This window comes from Danio rerio, chromosome 10 (genome assembly GCF_052040795.2).
Source record: "Danio rerio strain M-AB ecotype USA chromosome 10, GRCz13ab, whole genome shotgun sequence".
NCBI classification, from domain to species: Eukaryota; Metazoa; Chordata; class Actinopteri; order Cypriniformes; family Danionidae; genus Danio; species Danio rerio.
In genome coordinates, this window is record NC_141030.1 from 453,551 (window position 1) to 472,500 (window position 18,950).

Sequence of the window (18,950 nt, forward strand, 5' to 3'; positions counted from 1 at the left end):
GGGCGGATCAATCTGTAAAATTGGTTGGGTTAAGGGAAAGAGGAGGGTGGGTCGGTCAATTGGCCGGTCGCTCTGTCAATCATTCAGTCGGTCAACAGCGACCTCTGGTGGGTTCACGCAAGAACAGCGCTGGCGCAAACGGCACTCGCTAGAGACATTTGAGATGCAAAACAAAACAAAAAAATAAATAAATACAAATATTCGCACACAGCAGCCTCTTGCGGATTCGGGAAAACAAAAACTGCAAAAATACTTACCTCCCAGGACGCATTCGGCGGTCTCAAGAAACGTCTACGGGACTACGTTTTCAGAATGAGCCTGGGTTGAAAACACATGCTGGATAAGTTGGTGGTTCATTCCGCTGAGGCGACTCCAGATTAATAACGTAACTAAGCCGAAAATAAAATAAATGAATGAGTAAAACAGTACATAATTAGGGCATTATGAAAGTGTGCTCTTTAATAAAACGTATATTAGTGCACTTCTTCACCTGAACATGACGCAAACAGACAGATTCGACAAACCAAAAATAACTCAGACTGTTTTTAATAAATAAGCCAGTTTATTTATCGATGTTTATTTATCGATGTTTTACATCGATGTGTAAAACATATACTGGAATAGTTGGCGGTTCATTCCGCTGTGGCAACCCCTGATTACTAAAGGGACAAAGCCGAAAAGAAAACGAGTGACTGAATGATATCTAGAGAAGTAAATGTAAAGACGGCTTTTGTAGTGTAATATACTGCACAACAACATAGACAATAAGTTATTTTCGACTATTAAAATCTTCATGAAAGTCATTTTTTCCTCACTTTTCAAGGTTAAAGATCCCATAATGCAATTCAGAAGCAGAAATGAGCGGGGAAAAATAAAAACATGAACGACAAAATATAGAAAACTGCTCATTTACAGATATTTGTTTACTGTGTAGAGCGTCATTTGGGACACAACCAGCTCCCGAGGTCGTGCACAGTAATTCGTGCACTAGTAAGGGTGCTGATGAGCTTGGTTCACTTCACATTGAGACACATTTATGAAGTAAATCATTGATAAATAATGTGATTGTTTCATAAACCTGCAACATTTCAACCATTAAACAATTATAAATGTCTGCTAGATTTTCCCTGAGCTGTCTAGCTCTGTTCAAAAATTAATAAGGGATTTTTAAAAATAAAAATAGTTTGTCATTACGTTTGATAATTTGCGTCACATGATTCATATTTTGTGCTTCAAAACTTCCATTAAGGGTGAATATTTAGTGCAAATCATTGTGTCCTGATTTTCACGGTGCACTGTGGACTTTTCAGGGCATGAACATTCCAGTGCATTGGAAGAATTTTTATAATTGAGACAGCACGGCTTACACCCTAAGCAGTGCACTGACTAGTGAACAAGGGAGCTGATTGAGACACAACCTCAGTTTAAGACAATAACCGAGAGGCGTCTGGATGCAGACCTGGTGTGCATGAGCTGCATGCAATGCTTTTTCATGCCCACACCAACCCCACAGTGACTTCACCGGCTCCATTGAGTGCTTTGTGTCTGACATTAGGACATAATTGTCATTAATCTGACAATAATCTCAGCTTGCATCATCAAGGCTGCATCCAGATACTATTGCAATAACCTGACTGCCCAAATTCAGAGAAAACCAGATGAAAATATTGAATGAAAATATTCCCATGCATGTTTCCGTTGTCATAATGAGACCATATAAAATACTGTCATGTATAAATGTTATTTTCAAATTAATATTCTTCTTTTTTTACATTCAAAATGATTCTTCTCTATTAAATACTAAAGAAATTGACATCCGTAAATTATGCTCACGTTTCCAAACGTGCTTGAATAACCAGATAACTGAGCTCAACACTAGATTTTTGTCTTGTTTCTAGTCCAAATATTGTCTTTTAAAGAAAACTGAGTGAAAATTAAGTGAGATTTTCCATAAAACAAGTAAAATTGTCTACCCATGAGGGAAGCAGAATATTCTGGTTTTCACGTTTATATACATGCATAATCTTAAGATATACAGACAAGAAATAAGACAAAACCTTAAAGCATTTTTGGCAGTTTTGGGGCATTTTTGGGGCTCATTCTGAAAGCGTACTCCTGTATACATTTCTGGAGAGTATGAATTATGTATCCAGAGTTACGTATGGCTGCACTTCATCTTTAAAACGAACGCTATGTGGCGGTATGACACCACTGATGACTACCCCTGTCTGGACGGCTTTTTTCGCTGTTAATAGTTTGTCCAGTAGCTTGCTGCATACATCGGCAGACTTGAGACGCAGAGAGCAGATGGCAATGATGGAGTTCAAGTCCAGCAAAGAATGGTTCCGGAAAGCAGGTAAAACAAAAGGCAAAAAAATAAACGTCAAGTAAATATCAGCGTGAGAATGTGGTCAAATCTGAAAACCTGGTAAAAATCAGGCAAGGGGTTTTCTATTTTCTGAATTGCTTTTGAAAACAAGGGGGGGGGGTCAGTCAGTCGGTCAGTCAGTCAGTCACAGCCTCTGTGGAATTTTGTGAGAAGAGCACTAGCTAGAGAAATTTGAGATCTGTAAAAGCTTACACAGCGGCCTCTGGTTGATTAAAAAAAATAAAACTGCACAAAAACAGACCTCCTGGGACACATTTGACGTTCTCCAGAAATGTATATAGAGGTACATATCCATAATGAGCCCGGGTTGATTTTCCCAGCAGTTCTCCAGCTTATTAAATGCTGATTAAGAAGGCACAGTGCTATTATCAAATACAACCGGTGCATGCTTGTGTTGACTGGTGTTCTGTGTTTGTCATGGGATCAATCCACTTCAACAGAAGTTCATGTGTAGGGAAGTTCCTGACTGGTTTTAAACACTCGACACTTGCGTGATGCTGGAGGTCTGTGGAGCTGAAGAGCTGATGAGCAGATGAACAGAAGTGCGTCCTCTGCTGCTGTAGTGTTTGTCTGCAGAGGTTCAGCAAAGATCAGTGTTGAGGTGACGCTCCCACAGCTGCAGCTCCTGCCCTACAGCACACACCAGCAGATACGACTCACTGCTCACCTGCGGCACTCGCACCTGACACACACACACACACACACACACATCATTGATTTCTGATTCAGCCAGGGACTTAAACAGATAATGCTTGACGAAATACAAACTTGTGTAAGACTAATGACTTATTACTATTTGTTGGTTGACCCTACATTATAACTAAACAAATTAAGGGTGCTGATGAAGGAGGGAGGACCCAGGAGCAGGAGGATACAGCCGAGGACCCACTGTCCAGCTAGGATAGAAGCGCACTGGTGGGAGGAGTGATGGTGGAGATGGGACTGACAATATCAGTGGACAGCTGATTCTGATGGAGCTGCAGAGCCAGAGTGACACCAAAGCCATTTGGAAGTCTGCAGCTAGACCCTTCTCATCACTTCTCACGTCTGCTGAAGCTGATGAGTATGTAGGCAGTAAGAGATTGTTCACTCACCCGGTTGAACAGCAGCAGGTGGCGGTGCAGTGGTGTCACTAGCGGGTAATGGCAGGCAGGGGGCGTCACTGAGCTCTACAAACATCAAGTTTGTCGATCAGATTTTTCAGCATTGACAGCGGCAGCTTCACACGTGTGGAATGACACACACACACACACACACACACACACTCATGAGACAATAATAGAGATGAAGGTGACACGCAGCCACGACAGATGCTGTGCTACCAGATAAAGGTGCTAAGAGACGGGCTTACGTCCTGGGCAGAGTCCAGAGGGCAAACGGCCAGAGCGCGCGCTGGTGGACACACACACAGCTCTGTGACTGGAGGAGAAACAGCCATTAGACACACACACACACACACACACACACACACACACATATATATATGGGCCATTCTTCAACTACGGGCACTTTTAGCCTTGTGAAGTTGAGTAAAAAAAAAACATGTTCACAATGAACGTAATGTATCCTCATAAGTTTAAACAATGTGTCTAGTTTTAAGATCTGTACGAGGACAAACAAGAGAAACATGTTTTCCATGGTGAACTGCACAAATGTTTGTCAAAAAAAATGTATTTCAAAATGAAGTAAATGATGGCAGTCAAGCATCGTCTAAGATCATTTCTGTATCTAGTTTAGCCAATCTTTCCACAATATATATAATAATTATAGATTTGTCAATGAAATAAATTAGTCGTATGCTGAATTGTGCACCTGTCACACTCTAAAATGTAATATTAATTTGGTTTAGAGCTTATTAGAAAATAAATAAACTGAATTTGTATATTAAATAGAGCATGAACTTATACTTTGTGAATACTCTCTTAATGTGTGATGAGAACTTTTTAAAATATTTTTATAATGTGTGTGGTGATGGAAATGACATTTCACCAGTTTATTGTGAAAAAAATGAAAGATAGCTTCACTGATTAGCTTTGAATTGCTACTAGCCTTTCATGTCTACAATACACTCTTATTTACCTTCATTTTGTTTGGTTTTTAAAACATCTTTGAAGGTTCAGCATGTTTGGAAATGATGTAGAACAGGGGTGCTCAAGCCTGTTCCTGGAGATCAAGCTTCCTGCAGATTTCATTTGCAACCCTTATCAAACACACCTGCCTGTAATTATCAAGTGCTACTCAGGTCCTGATTAATTGGTTCAGGTGTGTTTGATCAGGGTAGGAGGATGGTAGATCTCCAGCAACAGGGTTGAGCACCTCTGACCTAGAATTAATGTATTTCCTTATCAAGCAATATTTACCTTGATTTTCTTCAAGTGTTGTTGATAGAAATGTAAATTCCCTCCATCTTTAAGATGTTCTCAGATGGCACTATTCATTTCACAGAAACCACCTCAATAATCTCACACAAACTTTTTAAAGCCACATTACAGTGTTGTGCTGGAAATGACACTGGTACTGTGCGACAGCTGTATTTTATACCAAAAATGATATTAATAATAGTTTCACATTAATAACTATGCAATATTGAAATTATTTCACTAGTGCTTCATTAAGATACATTAATAGATACCAGATAAATAATATGTTAATAGGTTATTTTCATTGTTAAAGTTTTGGAAACAGTGTTTTTGACACCTAAAAGCAGGTTGAATAATATGAAAAAATATAACAGAAAGCTAGTAATATTTTTAAAAGTAGGTTTTATTGTTAGTTTGACAAAAAAAAAGAGGAATTTGAACAAAATTATATATATATTTTTGTATATGGTCAAAGGAAATAAAAGTGCTCGTAGTTGAAGAATTACCCATATATGCACACACACACACACACATGCTGTGATGCGCTGGCGGACTGTGCTGTGAGCAGTGGTGGAAAGAGCGCTGGAAAATCAAGGAAAAGCACCATTGCTTGTCCGAAAATGTAGAGCAGTAGAGTAAAAGTGTCCTTTGTAAAAATTACTCATGCAATTTGTTCATGTGTGTGTGTGTAAACGTAAAACTCTGTAGTACATTTAGTCATTGTTTAAGGCCATTTGTCAATTTCAGTCACCATACAGTAAACATCTGCTGTTCTCTCATCACTGACATGCAGCTAAACAGTCTCTTGAGCTTTGCATGTGAAGATGTTGGACATCTTCTTAAATGCTTTCAAATGGTTTACTGTATTTATAAAGTGTGCATGTCTTGAGGATGTTCAGTGTGATTTGATTAATGCTGAGTTCAGACTGCAGGATTTTAGCCCTGATTTTGACTCGCCGACAGGATTTGAGAAATCACAGGCGAATCGGTGCTCGCTCACATCATCAATAATATTAGAGCATCATTGTTTCCTTCACCATATTCTCATGAAAGTGAAACAGTATAACTAACGGCCAGTACAGGCCTCCCGATGGTGACAGTCATGAGATCGTGCAGTTGTTGATCAGCATGTGTCTCGTCATCTATTCCTGGATGGGATATTTATCTCTATTCTCATCGCTGAGCTTCTGTACAGATATTCTGAGCTGTGGGATGTGCGAGTTATGAGGAGATCTGATGATCAGTGTGAGAGATGATGATCTGACCTGTGTTTCTGACAGCGCTCAGTCGGAGGATCTGCTCCCTCAGGCCTGCCATCTCCTGCTCCAACTCTCGGTTCCTCCTCTCAGCCTTATGAAGATGCCTGGACAACACAAACACGCACACACACACACACACACTGTTACAGTCCTGGCTCTGTGTTTTGTGCTCCTGATTGCTTCTGTCCACCTCACCACTTTGCTAGTTGCCCTAATGACTGTCTCTGCCCCTTAGTTATCTCATTTTATTTACGTGACACAATTGCAGCACGGTGGCGCAGTGGGTAGCACATTCACCTCACAGCAAGAAGTGTGGAGTTTGCATGTTCTCACCATGTTGGCGTGGGTTTCCTCTGGGTGCTCCTACAGGTTTCCTGCAGGTGAATTGTGTAAACTAAATTGTCCGTAGTGAATGAGTGTGTATGAGTGTTTTCCAGTGATTGGTTGCAGCTGGAAGGGCATCCGCTGTGTAAAACATATGCTGGAATAGTTGGCGGTTCATTCCGCTGTGGCCACCCCAGATTAATAACGGGCCTAAGCAAATGAATGACTGTTGTGTATACCTGTTTTATTTTTATTTTATTTGGAAATGTCAAGCCTCGCTTGGACGGCTGTTGATAATTAGTCTGCTAAAACACTTTAACATATGCATTTGGTTTGTCCGGTGTAATTAGTAATGTCCTTGTTCAATAAACAAATAAACTGAAGATTTAAGGTTGAAATTAAATGGTTTTAAATGATATGAACGCAGTATTTGATCACCTCTGTAGCTCCTGCACGTGTGTGTCGCTCTGCTCCGTCTCTGTGCTTCTGTCCACTCGCTCTGGGTTGTTTTTCTCAGCTGGAGATTCTGGAGCGCTCAACACTTCAGCAGTGATGGTTTCTCTGAGCTGCCACACCTGATCCTGATTCACATTCACAATCAGATCATCCTTCACATCATTAATCCCCATCAGATACATCAATAAGATACATCAAGCTGTAGGTCTGAGCCACAGGTGTGAAACAAACACGATATAAAAAGGATTGAAGGATGATTTTACTTCCTACCACCACACAGAGACATGTGCAGAGGGGAACCCATATCTCCTGATATTTATTTTATTAATTAGTTTTGCCAGAGAAAGACGTCCACAAACAGAACATCCACTTTTTATAATCCACTTATTATTGTATTTAAAAAACCCTCCCTGGAAAAAGTGGCACGTTCTCTCAAGGATGAAAACAGGCTTATTGTGGATATGTGCACAGGTCTACATTTCTGGAGACTATGAAATATGTACCCAGAGATACATCTGCTTGCAGTTTTTGTTTTATTAATAGTACATTAAGGGTGACATAGTGGCTAAGTGATTATCACTGTTGCCTCACAGCAAGAAGGTCGCTGGTTCGAGTTCCGACTGGTTCAGTTGGTGTATCTGTGTGGAGTTTGCATGTTCTCCTTGTGTTGGCGTGGGTTTCCTTCAGGTGCTTCGGTTTCCCCCACAGTCAAAACACATGCACTAAATTGGCCGTAGTGTGTGAGTGTGCTTGTGTGTGTGAGAGAGAGAATGAGTGTATGGGTGTTTCCCAGTACTGGGTTGCAGCTGGAAGGGCATCCGCTGCATAAAACATATCCTGGATAAGTTGGCGGTTCAATCCGCTGTGGTGACCCCTGATGAATAAAGGGAGTAAGCTGAAGGAAAGTGAATGTGAGTGTTTTGATTTAAGTGTATTATTTTTTAATCTACATCGGCAATAGATTTGGCGTGACTTTTGGATTTGATCCTATATTAATGACTGTATAAAACGAAAAAAGGACAAAATGTCGTGTGTGATTTCCCCAAAAACACTTCAGCAGCCTCTGTGAGCTTCATACCAGTTTGTCCTGCAGGTGGAGAGAGTCTGTGTCCTGCAGCTGGTCGATCTCCATCATGATGTCGCTGCTGCGGTCCAGCGCACCCGTCTCTCTGTACAGCACAACAGCACAGCACACATAACCTATTATATACACCCTATTATACAACTGCCGCAATGCCATTGTTTTTTTTTTTTGCTGGTTTCAGCCTGGCGCAAATCTCATTTTTGCACCACACTGTTTAAATAGCAGTCATTTCTGTGGCCATGGCTGTGCTGGTGTGAAAAGGAGGTGTGTTAAGGAGCATTGGTCTTTTAAGGCAACTGGAATAGACCACAACTGACCAACTAAAAGCTGCTCTAAAGCCAATGGCGCAGGATTTTCATTAGTTATTTAAAGAGTATGTGTGCATATGCTGATCCAAACGTGCACACACGTTGCTGAATACACACTCGGGGACGCACAGCAGTACACAAATATCTTTAAATAAGAAACATTTAACTTTACATTTAGGCTTTGATGTAATCCGGCTGTGTTGTAGCCGGTTTATCTATTAAGTAAACGGTTTGTTTAATGTTTTTATTAGTAGTAATATTTAATATATGCATATTTACATTGGTTTTGGGAATTTTTTGTTTAGATTTTGTCCATCTGTCAGTTGTAGAGACGTATGGATCACTATACAGGGGCGGTATATGAAGTGTATTTGGAATTAACTCGTCTTTTGACCACACTTCATTATTATTGTTCATTTATTAGTTTGCTGGCTTCTTCAGTTTATTCATGACGATCTGCGTCTGTATAATGTGATTATTATGATCAGTATTACTGATTATCTGCAGATTTATAATAAACACAAGTGTAGATGTGTCCAGGTGTGGGGTTTTGGAGACGTCTGCATCAGCATATGTGGATAAGAACAGGACGTGTGTTTGGATATAACTCAGTTTTCTGAGCACACTTCATTAATATTATTAATTTATTCCTTTGCTGGAGATTAGAACTGAATTTAGAAACAGTTTTGAAGCAAATATTTGCGCTTAACAAAGGAGAACTCATTATGAGAATCAGCACAGCCCTGTTAGACCATGCTCCTGGCGCAGACTGTATTTTTCCAGCTTTAACATTGCAGAAGTGGATTCGGACACAATCTATTAATTGTTATAATTAGTTGTTATAATGCATTAATTAATTTTATTAATGCTTTAATTAATTGATTAATGCTTTTGCACCATCTGCTTTAGACTTTGCGCCAATATTGTTACAATAGAGCCTTTTCTGCAACTGGTCTTTAACTGTTTTCTCACTAGCGAAGTGTTTTTCTTGCTTGCAAATGGCAGATGAGCCTCTGAAAGGTTTAATTATATGCCCAAAACACAACCCATACCTCATTAAGAGAACAAGGACAACTCTTTTAGCCCATGCGTTGGGTGCACAGACTGTTTTTCCAGTCCTTAAAATAGTAAAAGTGGATTGAGACACACCCTTAATCGTTTGCGCATACATTTTAGACCACAGGTGTCAAACTCAGTTCCTGGAGGGCTGCAGTTCTGCACAGTTTAGTTCCAACCCTAATTAAACACACCTGATCAAACTAATTGAGTGCTTTAGGCGTGTTTGATACATACAGATAGGAGCACTGAAACTAAACTCTGTTGGGCTGCGGCCCTACGGGAATTGAGTTTGACACCCCTGTTTTAGGCCATACACCATTAAAATAAAGCCTGCAGATGAAGCATCACTGACCTGGTGGCAGTGTACGAGTATCCCACAAATGCCAGATGAACCCCGACCGGCGCTCGCTCCATCACATCAGACAGAGTCTCCTGAACACACACACACACACACACAGTTCACTTGTGTGTGTTCTGTTTATCTCTAAGGCTGAGCGTACGCACAGAATGGCACCCTTTTGCACTTTTAAAACCATGAATAAATCAAACACACTTGAATTCACCAGCATGGACCACGCCACATTTTGAGCTGGACTTTATTGTAGGGATTCAAAGGCGGGTAGGAGAACAGTGGGATGAAGGGGAAGGGAAGTAAGAGGATAAACAGTGAACAGGTAGGTAGGTTGATCGGGCGTCCTACGATGATGCCCAGAGACTCAGAGTGTCAGCGTCTTTGTAATATTTTGGTGTTTTAATATTTTGAGTGATTGGACCCCCCGGTTCAACCTAGGCGTGAAGAGAGGAATATAGGATTGTTGATGGGAAGCGAGGGAAGGAGGGAGGGTGGGTTTGAGAATGAGAAGAACAGTGCTAGAGGGCTGGTCTGTCCTAAATAAGTTTTTAGCTAGTAGGTGATTGGTTAAGGAGGCAAACTGAGGCGTGGTTCTGCTGCCGAACCTTTTATCTACAAGTAAGCTTCAGTAAATCCAGCACAATGCTGCAGAAGTCACATTATGGGATCTCACTGATATCCACGGGAAACTGCAGCTTTGTGGAGGAACAAATGCAGACTGCTGGAAATAGTGGGATATGATGCAACAATCATTTCACATCAATTACTGTGTGTTCATCAAGCTCTACAGGACTGGCTGTGGTACCGTTTCACTGAGGCAGTCGTCCAGCACATCGAAGTTTGAAGTGTCTGTGGCGTTGGAGACGTCTGGACGGTACGGCGGAGGGTGCAGATGCAGAGAGCTCCAGTCTAGGCCACTGAAGAACGGATGACTCCTGAAGTCTGCAGATCCTCCAGAGCCCAGACGCTCAGAGCGCTCACACAGCAGACTGCAGACCAGAGCACGCGCCGGCTCAGACACCTGCACACCACTGGCTGGAAACCCAAAATAATCCTGCACGCACGCACACACACACACACACACACACACACACACACACACACACACACACACACACACACACACACACACACACACACACACACACACACACACACACACACACACACACACACACCATTCACAGAATGGACTGAATTACTTTAATATTTAAAGGTGCAAAGTGACAATATAACAACAGTTCATTAGTCTATTTAAATAAATTGTAAAAATTCTTTAATGATTAAATCTATGACAGAATTTACCCCAGAAAGAAATCTGATATATGACAATATACAGTGAGCAAATCATATATTTAACATACAATTAAAATGCAAGGATTTTATGCAAAGTTGAAGGCCCAATGTTTGTGTTTTACAGCTTATATTTTAATGCCAAGCTCTATTGTACAAGATAGTGAACACATCTATTCCTCAAAAACAGACGTGGCTATTAATTATTAATAATAATAATAATAATATCCCTCAAGCAAGAGTTCACAAGAGAAAACACTGAGAGAGTTGCACTTTAAACACACAATACTGCCTGTTTCGGTTTCATCATTTTAATTGGTCAGTAATAGCCTTCATCTGGCTTCCTCAAGCAGACGCTCACCTTTAAGCTTCAGGGTCATTTCTGATGATTAGTTTCACTTTTTCTGCACACAAGAGGAAGCTCTAAGATAAGCTTTTGTTAAGCAGTGAACTTTATTTACACTGTGAAAGATGAAGTGTATATCTGCTTCCCCTATTTCTCGCTGGCCACTAATAAACTGCTGAGATCTCTGATAGGAGCTCGGGGCAATGTCTATTTTTTATGTTTGATTTATTGCTGCACATGTATTTCATGATGAGTCGTTGTTGAATGATTCATTTATTTTGAATGAATCTTTAATGTGATTCTTGAACGAGGAGTCATCTCAGGGAGTGATTCATTCATTAGCACATGCATACATCTCACGGGTGGTTATATAAATTATATAAACTTGCATATCTTATTCAATATATATATTCATTTGTTTATTTTATTTCAGCTTGACACATAATATAACCATAATCAGTTGATGTTTTAGTCATGTTCTGATTTATTAAGGCATTGTTTAGTTTATGTTCACATTACGTTCAGGTTATGTTCTGGCTATGTTCAGGTTAAGTTCACTTTAGATTCAGGTCATGTTCAGGTTATGTTCTGGTTATGTTTAGGTTAGGTTCAAGTTAGTTTCAGTTTATGTTCTGGTTATGTTCAGGTTATGGTATGTTTATGGTCAGGCTATGTTCAGTTTATGTTCTGTTTATGTTTAAGTTATGTTCTGGCATTGTTCAGTTTGTTATGGCTATGTTCAGGTTCAGTTTATGTTCTGGCTATATTCTGGTTATGTTCACTTTAGGTTATATTCAGGTTATGTTCTAGTTATGTTCAGGTTAGTTTCAGTTTATGTTCTGGTTATGTTCAGGTTATGATCAGATTATGTTTAGTTTATAATCAGGCTATGTTCAGTTTCTGTTCTGTTTATGTTTAAGTTATGTTCTGGCATTGCTCAGTTTATGTTCTGGCTATGTTCAGGTTATGTTTTGGTTATGTTCAAGTTATGTTCTAGTTATATTCTGGTTATGTTTAGGTTAGGTTCAAGTTAGTTTCAGTTTATGTTCTGGTTGTGTTCAAGTTATGGTATGTTTATGGTCAGGCTATGTTCAGTTTATGTTCTGTTTATGTTTAAGTTATGTTCTGGCATTGTTCAGTTTGTTATGGCTATGTTCAGGTTATGTTCAGTTTGTGTTCTGGCTATATTCTGGTTATGTTCACTTTAGGTTATATTCAGGTTATGTTCTAGTAATGTTCAGGTTAGTTTCAGTTTATGTTCTGGTTATGTTCAGGTTATGATCAGATTATGTTTAGTTTATGATCAGGCTATGTTCAGTTTCTGTTCTGTTTATGTTTAAGTTATGTTCTGGCATTGCTCAGTTTATGTTCTGGCATTGTTCAGTTTATGTTTTGGTTATGTTCAGGTTATGTTCTAGTTATATTCTGGTTATGTTCAGGTTAGGTTCAAGTTAGTTTCAGTTTATGTTCTGGTTATGTTCTACCCACCCACAGCTCTGATTTGCTTTACCTTGAAGTGAATGATTTTGGCGTAGGTCTCAGAGATGGACTCTGCATAGAACGGTGTGGTTCCCAGCAGCATCTCATATGCGCAGACGCCTAGAGCCCACCAGTCGCAGTCAGATCCGTATCCCCCACCAGCCTCCACCGCCCGCAGGAGTTCTGGAGACAGATAATCTGGAGTCCCGACCGCCACCGCCGAGTGCACCTGTCAGAACACACACACCTGAGCACATCTGTGCCTACGCCATGCAGCTAGATTAGCTGGTGGATAACTTTCAGTTTAGTTCACACCAATTCTGGGTTTTAGCTACCATGATGTTAGCATGAGTGTTCAAGTTATGCTCTTTTTATATTCAAAATGGCATGTTGTGTAAACTCAGTATTGAGGTTACTTTTGTGCACAAGTCGGGTGATGTTGCATGCACACAAATGGGACCACAAAAAACTAAAGACTAAACTAAAGCATAAAGTCAAGTCATTTTGCACACATTTAAAATTTTGTGCACAGAATTGTGGCATAAATATAACTCCAGAACTCCTGCCTTTATTTGCTCATGCTCACAAACTAAATTAAGGAGAATAATAAACAAAAGAATTTAAAAAAAGAAAATTAAGCTGGAATTAACAGAGAAATCTTAATGGTACCAATAAACCCTGACTGCAATGGTTTGGTTCTTTCAACTGGAAACTAATCCTGCAACTCTGAGTTTATTAAGCCAGCATTGTGGTACAGGCCCAGAATAAAACTTCACCAGTCCATCATCTTCTAGCCGGAGACATGAGCCGAAATCCCCGAGCCGTGCGTGGCCGTCTGCCGTCAGCAGGATATTGTCAGGTTTAATATCTCTATGAGAAGAGCACAGACATCACTGCATGAATATAATAAATTTAGTTTAGTTTATGTTCAATTTACGTTAGAAATTTAACATAACTATGTTCTGTTTTTCTTCAGGTTATGCTCAGATTGTGTTCTGGTTAGGTTCAGTTTATGTTCTGGTTATGTTCAGACTATGTTTTGGATATGTTTAGGTGTTTTCAGTTTATGTTCTGGTTAAGTTTAGGTTATGTTCTTATTATGTTCAGGTTATGTTCTGGTTATGTTCAGGTTAGTTTCAGTTTATTTTCTGGTTATGTTCAGGTTAGGTTTAGGTTAGTTTATGTTCTGGTTATGTTCAGGTTATGTTTTAGTTATGTTCTGGTTATGTTCTGGCATTGTTTAGTTAATGTGCTTGTTATGTTCTGGCTACGTTCAGGTTATGTTCAGCTTATGCTCTGGCTATATTTAGTTTATGTTCTGGTTATGTTTGGGTTATCTTCTGGTTATGTTCTGGTTATGTCCTGGCATTGTTCAGCTTATGCTCAGTTTATGTTCTGGTTATGTTCAGTTTATGTTCTGGTTTATGCTAAGCTAAATTATGCTAAGTACACAATAGCAAAAGTTCAGCTGTAAGTATAGAGCATGTAGTGTTTTCTGCTTCTGCTGTACCTGTGGACGTATCCCAGCAGGTGCACGGAGTCGATGGCCATCACCATCTCCGCCAGGTAAAACTGCGCCATCTCCTCCGGCAGACCGTCATTAAACTTACTCAGCAGCGTCAGCAGGTCACCGCCAACATAATAATGCATGACCAGGTACTGAGGAGGAGAGGAGGAGAAGAAGGAGAAGCAGAACGCATAGCTATTATGTAAGAAGTTTCTAAATAAAAAGCTTATTGTCAGTTAGTTTAACTTGATGTACTACACGTGTGTGTGTGTGTGTGTGTGTGTGTGTGTGTGTGTGTGTGTGTGTGTGTGTATGTGTGTGTGTGTGTGTGTGTGTGTTTGTGACTCTCTCTCACTAGGTAATCATCATCCTGGAAGGCGTAGTGCAACTCTGTGATCCACCTTCTGTCCCCCTTTAGCAGAACCTCTCGCTCCTCCTGATAACACGCCATCTGAACACACACACACACACACACACACACACACACACACACACACAGACTGTTTTGTCTTCACTTTAGACATTACGCTAGAGAATCATTCAAACACTAGCTCTACAGTGACGGTGGTGAATGAGCAGTGGTTTCTGCAGTTCTGACGTCAGCTATAGATGTAAATAAACGGCGGAAGAAAGTAGTTCCTCTTAGAAAAGGGTTTTGAGACTCTCCGTGTTTGATTTTCTTTTTTATACACATGATTATGCCATAAAAGTGTTGTATAAATGCAATATCACACGAGTAGCAGAGAGATATGGCCTTATATCGGTACTGGTGGGACACTAAGGTACTCAGTCTGCAGCTTGAGCCAACGCACGCCTGCCCATATACAGCCATATCACACTGCAACAAACATATATGTGTGTGTGAGTGTGTGTGCGTGTGTGTGTTTGTTTACCTCTCCACGTTTCAGCATGTCCCATTTATTCATGATCTTCACAGCGTAAACCTGCTGTGTGTTACGCATGCGCGCCAGAGCCACCTGTGTTTAACAGTAAACTATTGAGTCTTTCATCTTGTTTTACGCTTGAACATCTAAATGAATACTTCAGTGTAAACTCAGTGTAAACAGCAGACTTCTGTAAAAGCTGACCTCGCTGAACGTCCCTCTGCCGATCACCTTCAGGATGTGGAAATCCTCTCTGCTGATTCGGGTCTTCTTCACCTGTCTGACCAGAGGCTCCGCTGCAACAGCACACACACACACACACACACACACACACACACACACACACACACACACATGACCACACAAAAATAACAGACCCTGAGTTACACTTATTGAACAATCCGCCCCCTAGTGGATTTACGCGAAATGGCACTTATGAAAAAACTAGCCCCAGTAATGTATTTGAGATTGTCTAAAATGTACACAGCGCCCTCTAGTGCATTTGTAAAAACCAAAACTGCAAGAAGATATAGCCCAGGGTACATATTTCTGAGTTTTCAGAAATGTAGCCCTGGGCACATATCTCCAACATCTGCCATGTTGTCTTTATCAAGTGACCTATTAGTTTGATTTATGTATCTTGATTTTAAACTCACTGTCAATCAATGCAATCCAATTTAATTCAAGTTTATTTGTATAGTGCTTTTCACAATAGTTGTTGTTTTAAAGCAGCTTTCAAATTCAGAAAAGTTACGGTTATTAGTTACTGTAACTTTATTAGTTATTATTCATTGGGGCATATTATACACCCAGCGCAATAAGCTGCGAGACGTGTCTGCCGCAATGTGTTGCTATTTTCAGACCAGCACAACCCTAATTGTCCCATTTTGCTCCACGTTGTTTAAATAGTTTATTGTCAAAGCACACCCATAACTCATTAAGAGAATAAGCACAACACTGTTAGACCATGCTCCGCGGTGCTAACCGCATTTTTCTGTCCTAAAAATAGCAAAAGTGGATTCGGCCACGCCCTTAATCCACCATGTGCTTAAGACTCTGCACCTAGATTGCTAAAATAGAGCCCATAACCTTAACTAATTAAATAATATCTAAAAGCTTTTAACAGTTAAAGTTATTGTATATAAACATACACTGTAAAAAAAAAAAAACAGTTTTTTTTATCAACTGGGGTGCCGGAAAAACAACGTAAAATATCGGACGTTAAATTACAGAATTGTCCTTAAAATTTAATATTCGCCATTTTACGGTATATTTCTGTAATTTAATTTCCATTATTTTACAGTAAATTTCTGTAATTTAATATCTGTTATTTTACAGTACATTTCTGTAATTTAATTTTCATTACTTACAGTATATTTTTGTAATTTAATATCTGTTATTTAAGGTATATTTCTGTAATTTAATATTTGTTATTTACGGTATATTTATGTAATTTGATATGTTATTTACGGTATATTTCTGTAATTTAATATCCGTTATTTATGGTATATTTCTGTAATTTAATATCCGTTATTTATGGTATATTTCTGTAATTTAATATCCGTTATTTATGGTATATTTCTGTAATTTAATATCTGTTATTTATGGTATATTTCTGTAATTTAATATCTGTTATTTATGGTATGTTTCTGTAATTTAATATCCGTTATTTATGGTATATTTCTGTAATTTAATATCTGTTATTTATGGTATGTTTCTGTAATTTAATATCCGTCATTTATGGTATATTTCTGTAATTTAATATCCGTTATTTATGGTATATTTCTGTAATTTAATATCCGTTATTTATGGTATATTTCTGTAATTTAATATCCGTTATTTATGGTATATTTCTGTAATTTAATATCTGTGATTTACAGTATATTTCTGTAATTTAATATCTGTTATTTATGGTATATTTCTGTAATTTAATATCTGTTATTTACAGTATATTTCTGTAATTTAATATCCGTTATTTTAAGTTTTTTTTGGCACCCCAGCTGCCAGAAATAAACTGTAAAATTACAGATTTTTTTTTTTTACAGTATAATTAACCTGCAGTTATATAGTATAATAGGTTAAATATATGTGTATCTACACTTCACATATCACATATTCATATCTGTTCAATGAAGTGTATTTGTATATTAGGTCAATCATAATCCTTCTCCTGTGGCCTCATGGGGCAGTAAAGTGTCCATCAGACCAGATCCAGAAGCTCATCCTGGTGCTCTTGCCTACTCTTCTTCTCTGAGCAATCTGAATATATGAGCCTTCTGTTTGATCTATGAGCACTTTGTGTGGGTCAGTGGTCAGTCTGAACTCATGTGTCCACCAGTACACAGGAGACCAGTGGCTGCTTCCCCTTTAAGAATGAGGGTCAGAAATAGAGCAGATGAGTCTAAGAATAGCACGCTCGTGTTTGAGGCTTTTTTAAGGCAAGTTTTCCAGCCTTGGATTCTTGGAATGTGTGTGAGACCAAGGCAACAGTGTAAACTGTTTTACTGCGCAGAACTTTCCACATTTCCAGCGCAGAGGAGCAGAGCTGCAGAGCCTCAGTCAGAGAGACGAGCTGTACTGTAAACATGAGGAACACCGCCAGCAAATACAGCCAACACAGACGCACTCACACCAGCTCACACATACAGCAAACCGGCCTCGCTGACGGACACATTCAGTCCACATTAGGAAAGAGTACTGACAGATCCTTCAGCAGGAAAAGTACTACTGCTCACCCAAAGATATAGTGCAGGTAGAGTAAAGGCATCTGCATAAATATCACTCAGAGTAAAAAGCAGCCCTTATAAAAGTGCCCAAGAAAAGTCAACATTATAACGGTACACTCACGGTATGAGTACAGTACAGCAGGAACAATAACAAATCCCCAGTGCTTGCTAATTCTGTTCATTTTAATCAGGCAGAAGTGTTTTGTCACAATCAGCTGCAGAACTGAAGAGCTTCTAAGATGCAAAATAAACCTAATAATCTAAAATAAAACCTTACTGTATAAAACACTGTGTATTAAACTTTCAAAAGCTGAGCCAAAGCCCGATCCTAAAGGAGAAAAACAGGAATTGTGCATGAACTCAGTGAGCTAAACTGAAGCTTCTCTGGAGGTTCATCATGACAGCAGGAGCTGCAGACAACTGTTCAGCCGTGTGTAGGGGAAGTTACTCATTTGCTTTTCTGTAAACTAATTCACCATTCAATCTACGCTCCTCCTCTCACCTATGGTCATGAGCTTTGGGTCAAGACTGGGAGAACAAGATCTTGGATACAAGCGGCCGAAATGAGGCACAGGGTGGCAGGGCGCACACTTACAGATAGGGTGAGGAGCTCTGACACCCGGGAGGAGCTCGCAGTAGAGCCGCTGTGCCTTCACATGGAGAGAAATCAGCTGAGGTGGCTCGAGCGACTGTTTCAGATGCCTCCTGGATGCCTACCTACTGTAGGTAGGTGTTCCAAGTATGTCCCACCAGGAGGCCTCAGGGAAGATCCAAGACATGCTGAAGGGACTAAGGATGCTTTCACATCTGTAGTTGGCTTCATTTGGTTCGGATCAAGCGCAATAATTGATACATTGTTGCATTTTCTGCCGTCTTTGGGTCGTTTTCACACCACACTGCTGGATTTGGTCTGACCAAGTTGAAACGAACCAAAATGCAGTCATCTGACAAAATCCATATCTCTCATTTGCCAGATGTTGTTGAACATATTTCCTAAACTGCTTATTGATTGGTCAGAATTCACATGCGGGAAAATGCCAGTGAACTCCCGCAGGTAAACAAAACCTTTAACTCTGGAGGGAGGACTGCGCTGGCTGATTGTATCCCTGCTTTAGACAAACTAT

At 39.7% G+C, this 18,950-nt stretch overlaps 1 protein-coding gene across 8 annotated transcripts in view; it reads right to left on the bottom strand.

Moving 5' to 3' along the window:
- Positions 1-433: 433 nt before the first annotated feature.
- The window catches only part of dmpk (DM1 protein kinase), a 23,373-nt gene continuing 4,856 nt past the window's right edge, over positions 434-18,950 (bottom strand). For 3 of the 8 annotated variants that reach the window (XM_087269899.1, XM_087269897.1, XM_087269900.1), the window contains exons 2-15: positions 15,305-15,396; positions 15,110-15,193; positions 14,572-14,667; positions 14,220-14,368; positions 13,486-13,579; positions 12,741-12,938; positions 10,397-10,645; positions 9,592-9,671; positions 7,867-7,957; positions 6,771-6,913; positions 6,015-6,112; positions 3,741-3,808; positions 3,484-3,558; positions 434-3,071 (exon numbers count right to left, since the gene is read on the bottom strand). In XM_087269899.1, the coding sequence (XP_087126025.1) occupies positions 2,970-3,071; positions 3,484-3,558; positions 3,741-3,808; positions 6,015-6,112; positions 6,771-6,913; positions 7,867-7,957; positions 9,592-9,671; positions 10,397-10,645; positions 12,741-12,938; positions 13,486-13,579; positions 14,220-14,368; positions 14,572-14,667; positions 15,110-15,178 (1,512 nt within the window). In that variant the 5' untranslated portion in view covers positions 15,179-15,193; positions 15,305-15,396 and the 3' untranslated portion in view covers positions 434-2,969. Of the gene's footprint in view, positions 3,072-3,483; positions 3,609-3,740; positions 3,809-6,014; positions 6,113-6,770; positions 6,914-7,866; positions 7,958-9,591; positions 9,672-10,396; positions 10,646-12,740; positions 12,939-13,485; positions 13,580-14,219; positions 14,369-14,571; positions 14,668-15,109; positions 15,194-15,304; positions 15,397-18,950 lie in introns of all 8 variants that reach the window. The other 5 variants (XM_087269901.1, XM_087269898.1, XM_087269902.1 and 2 more) reach the window with 2 other exon arrangements.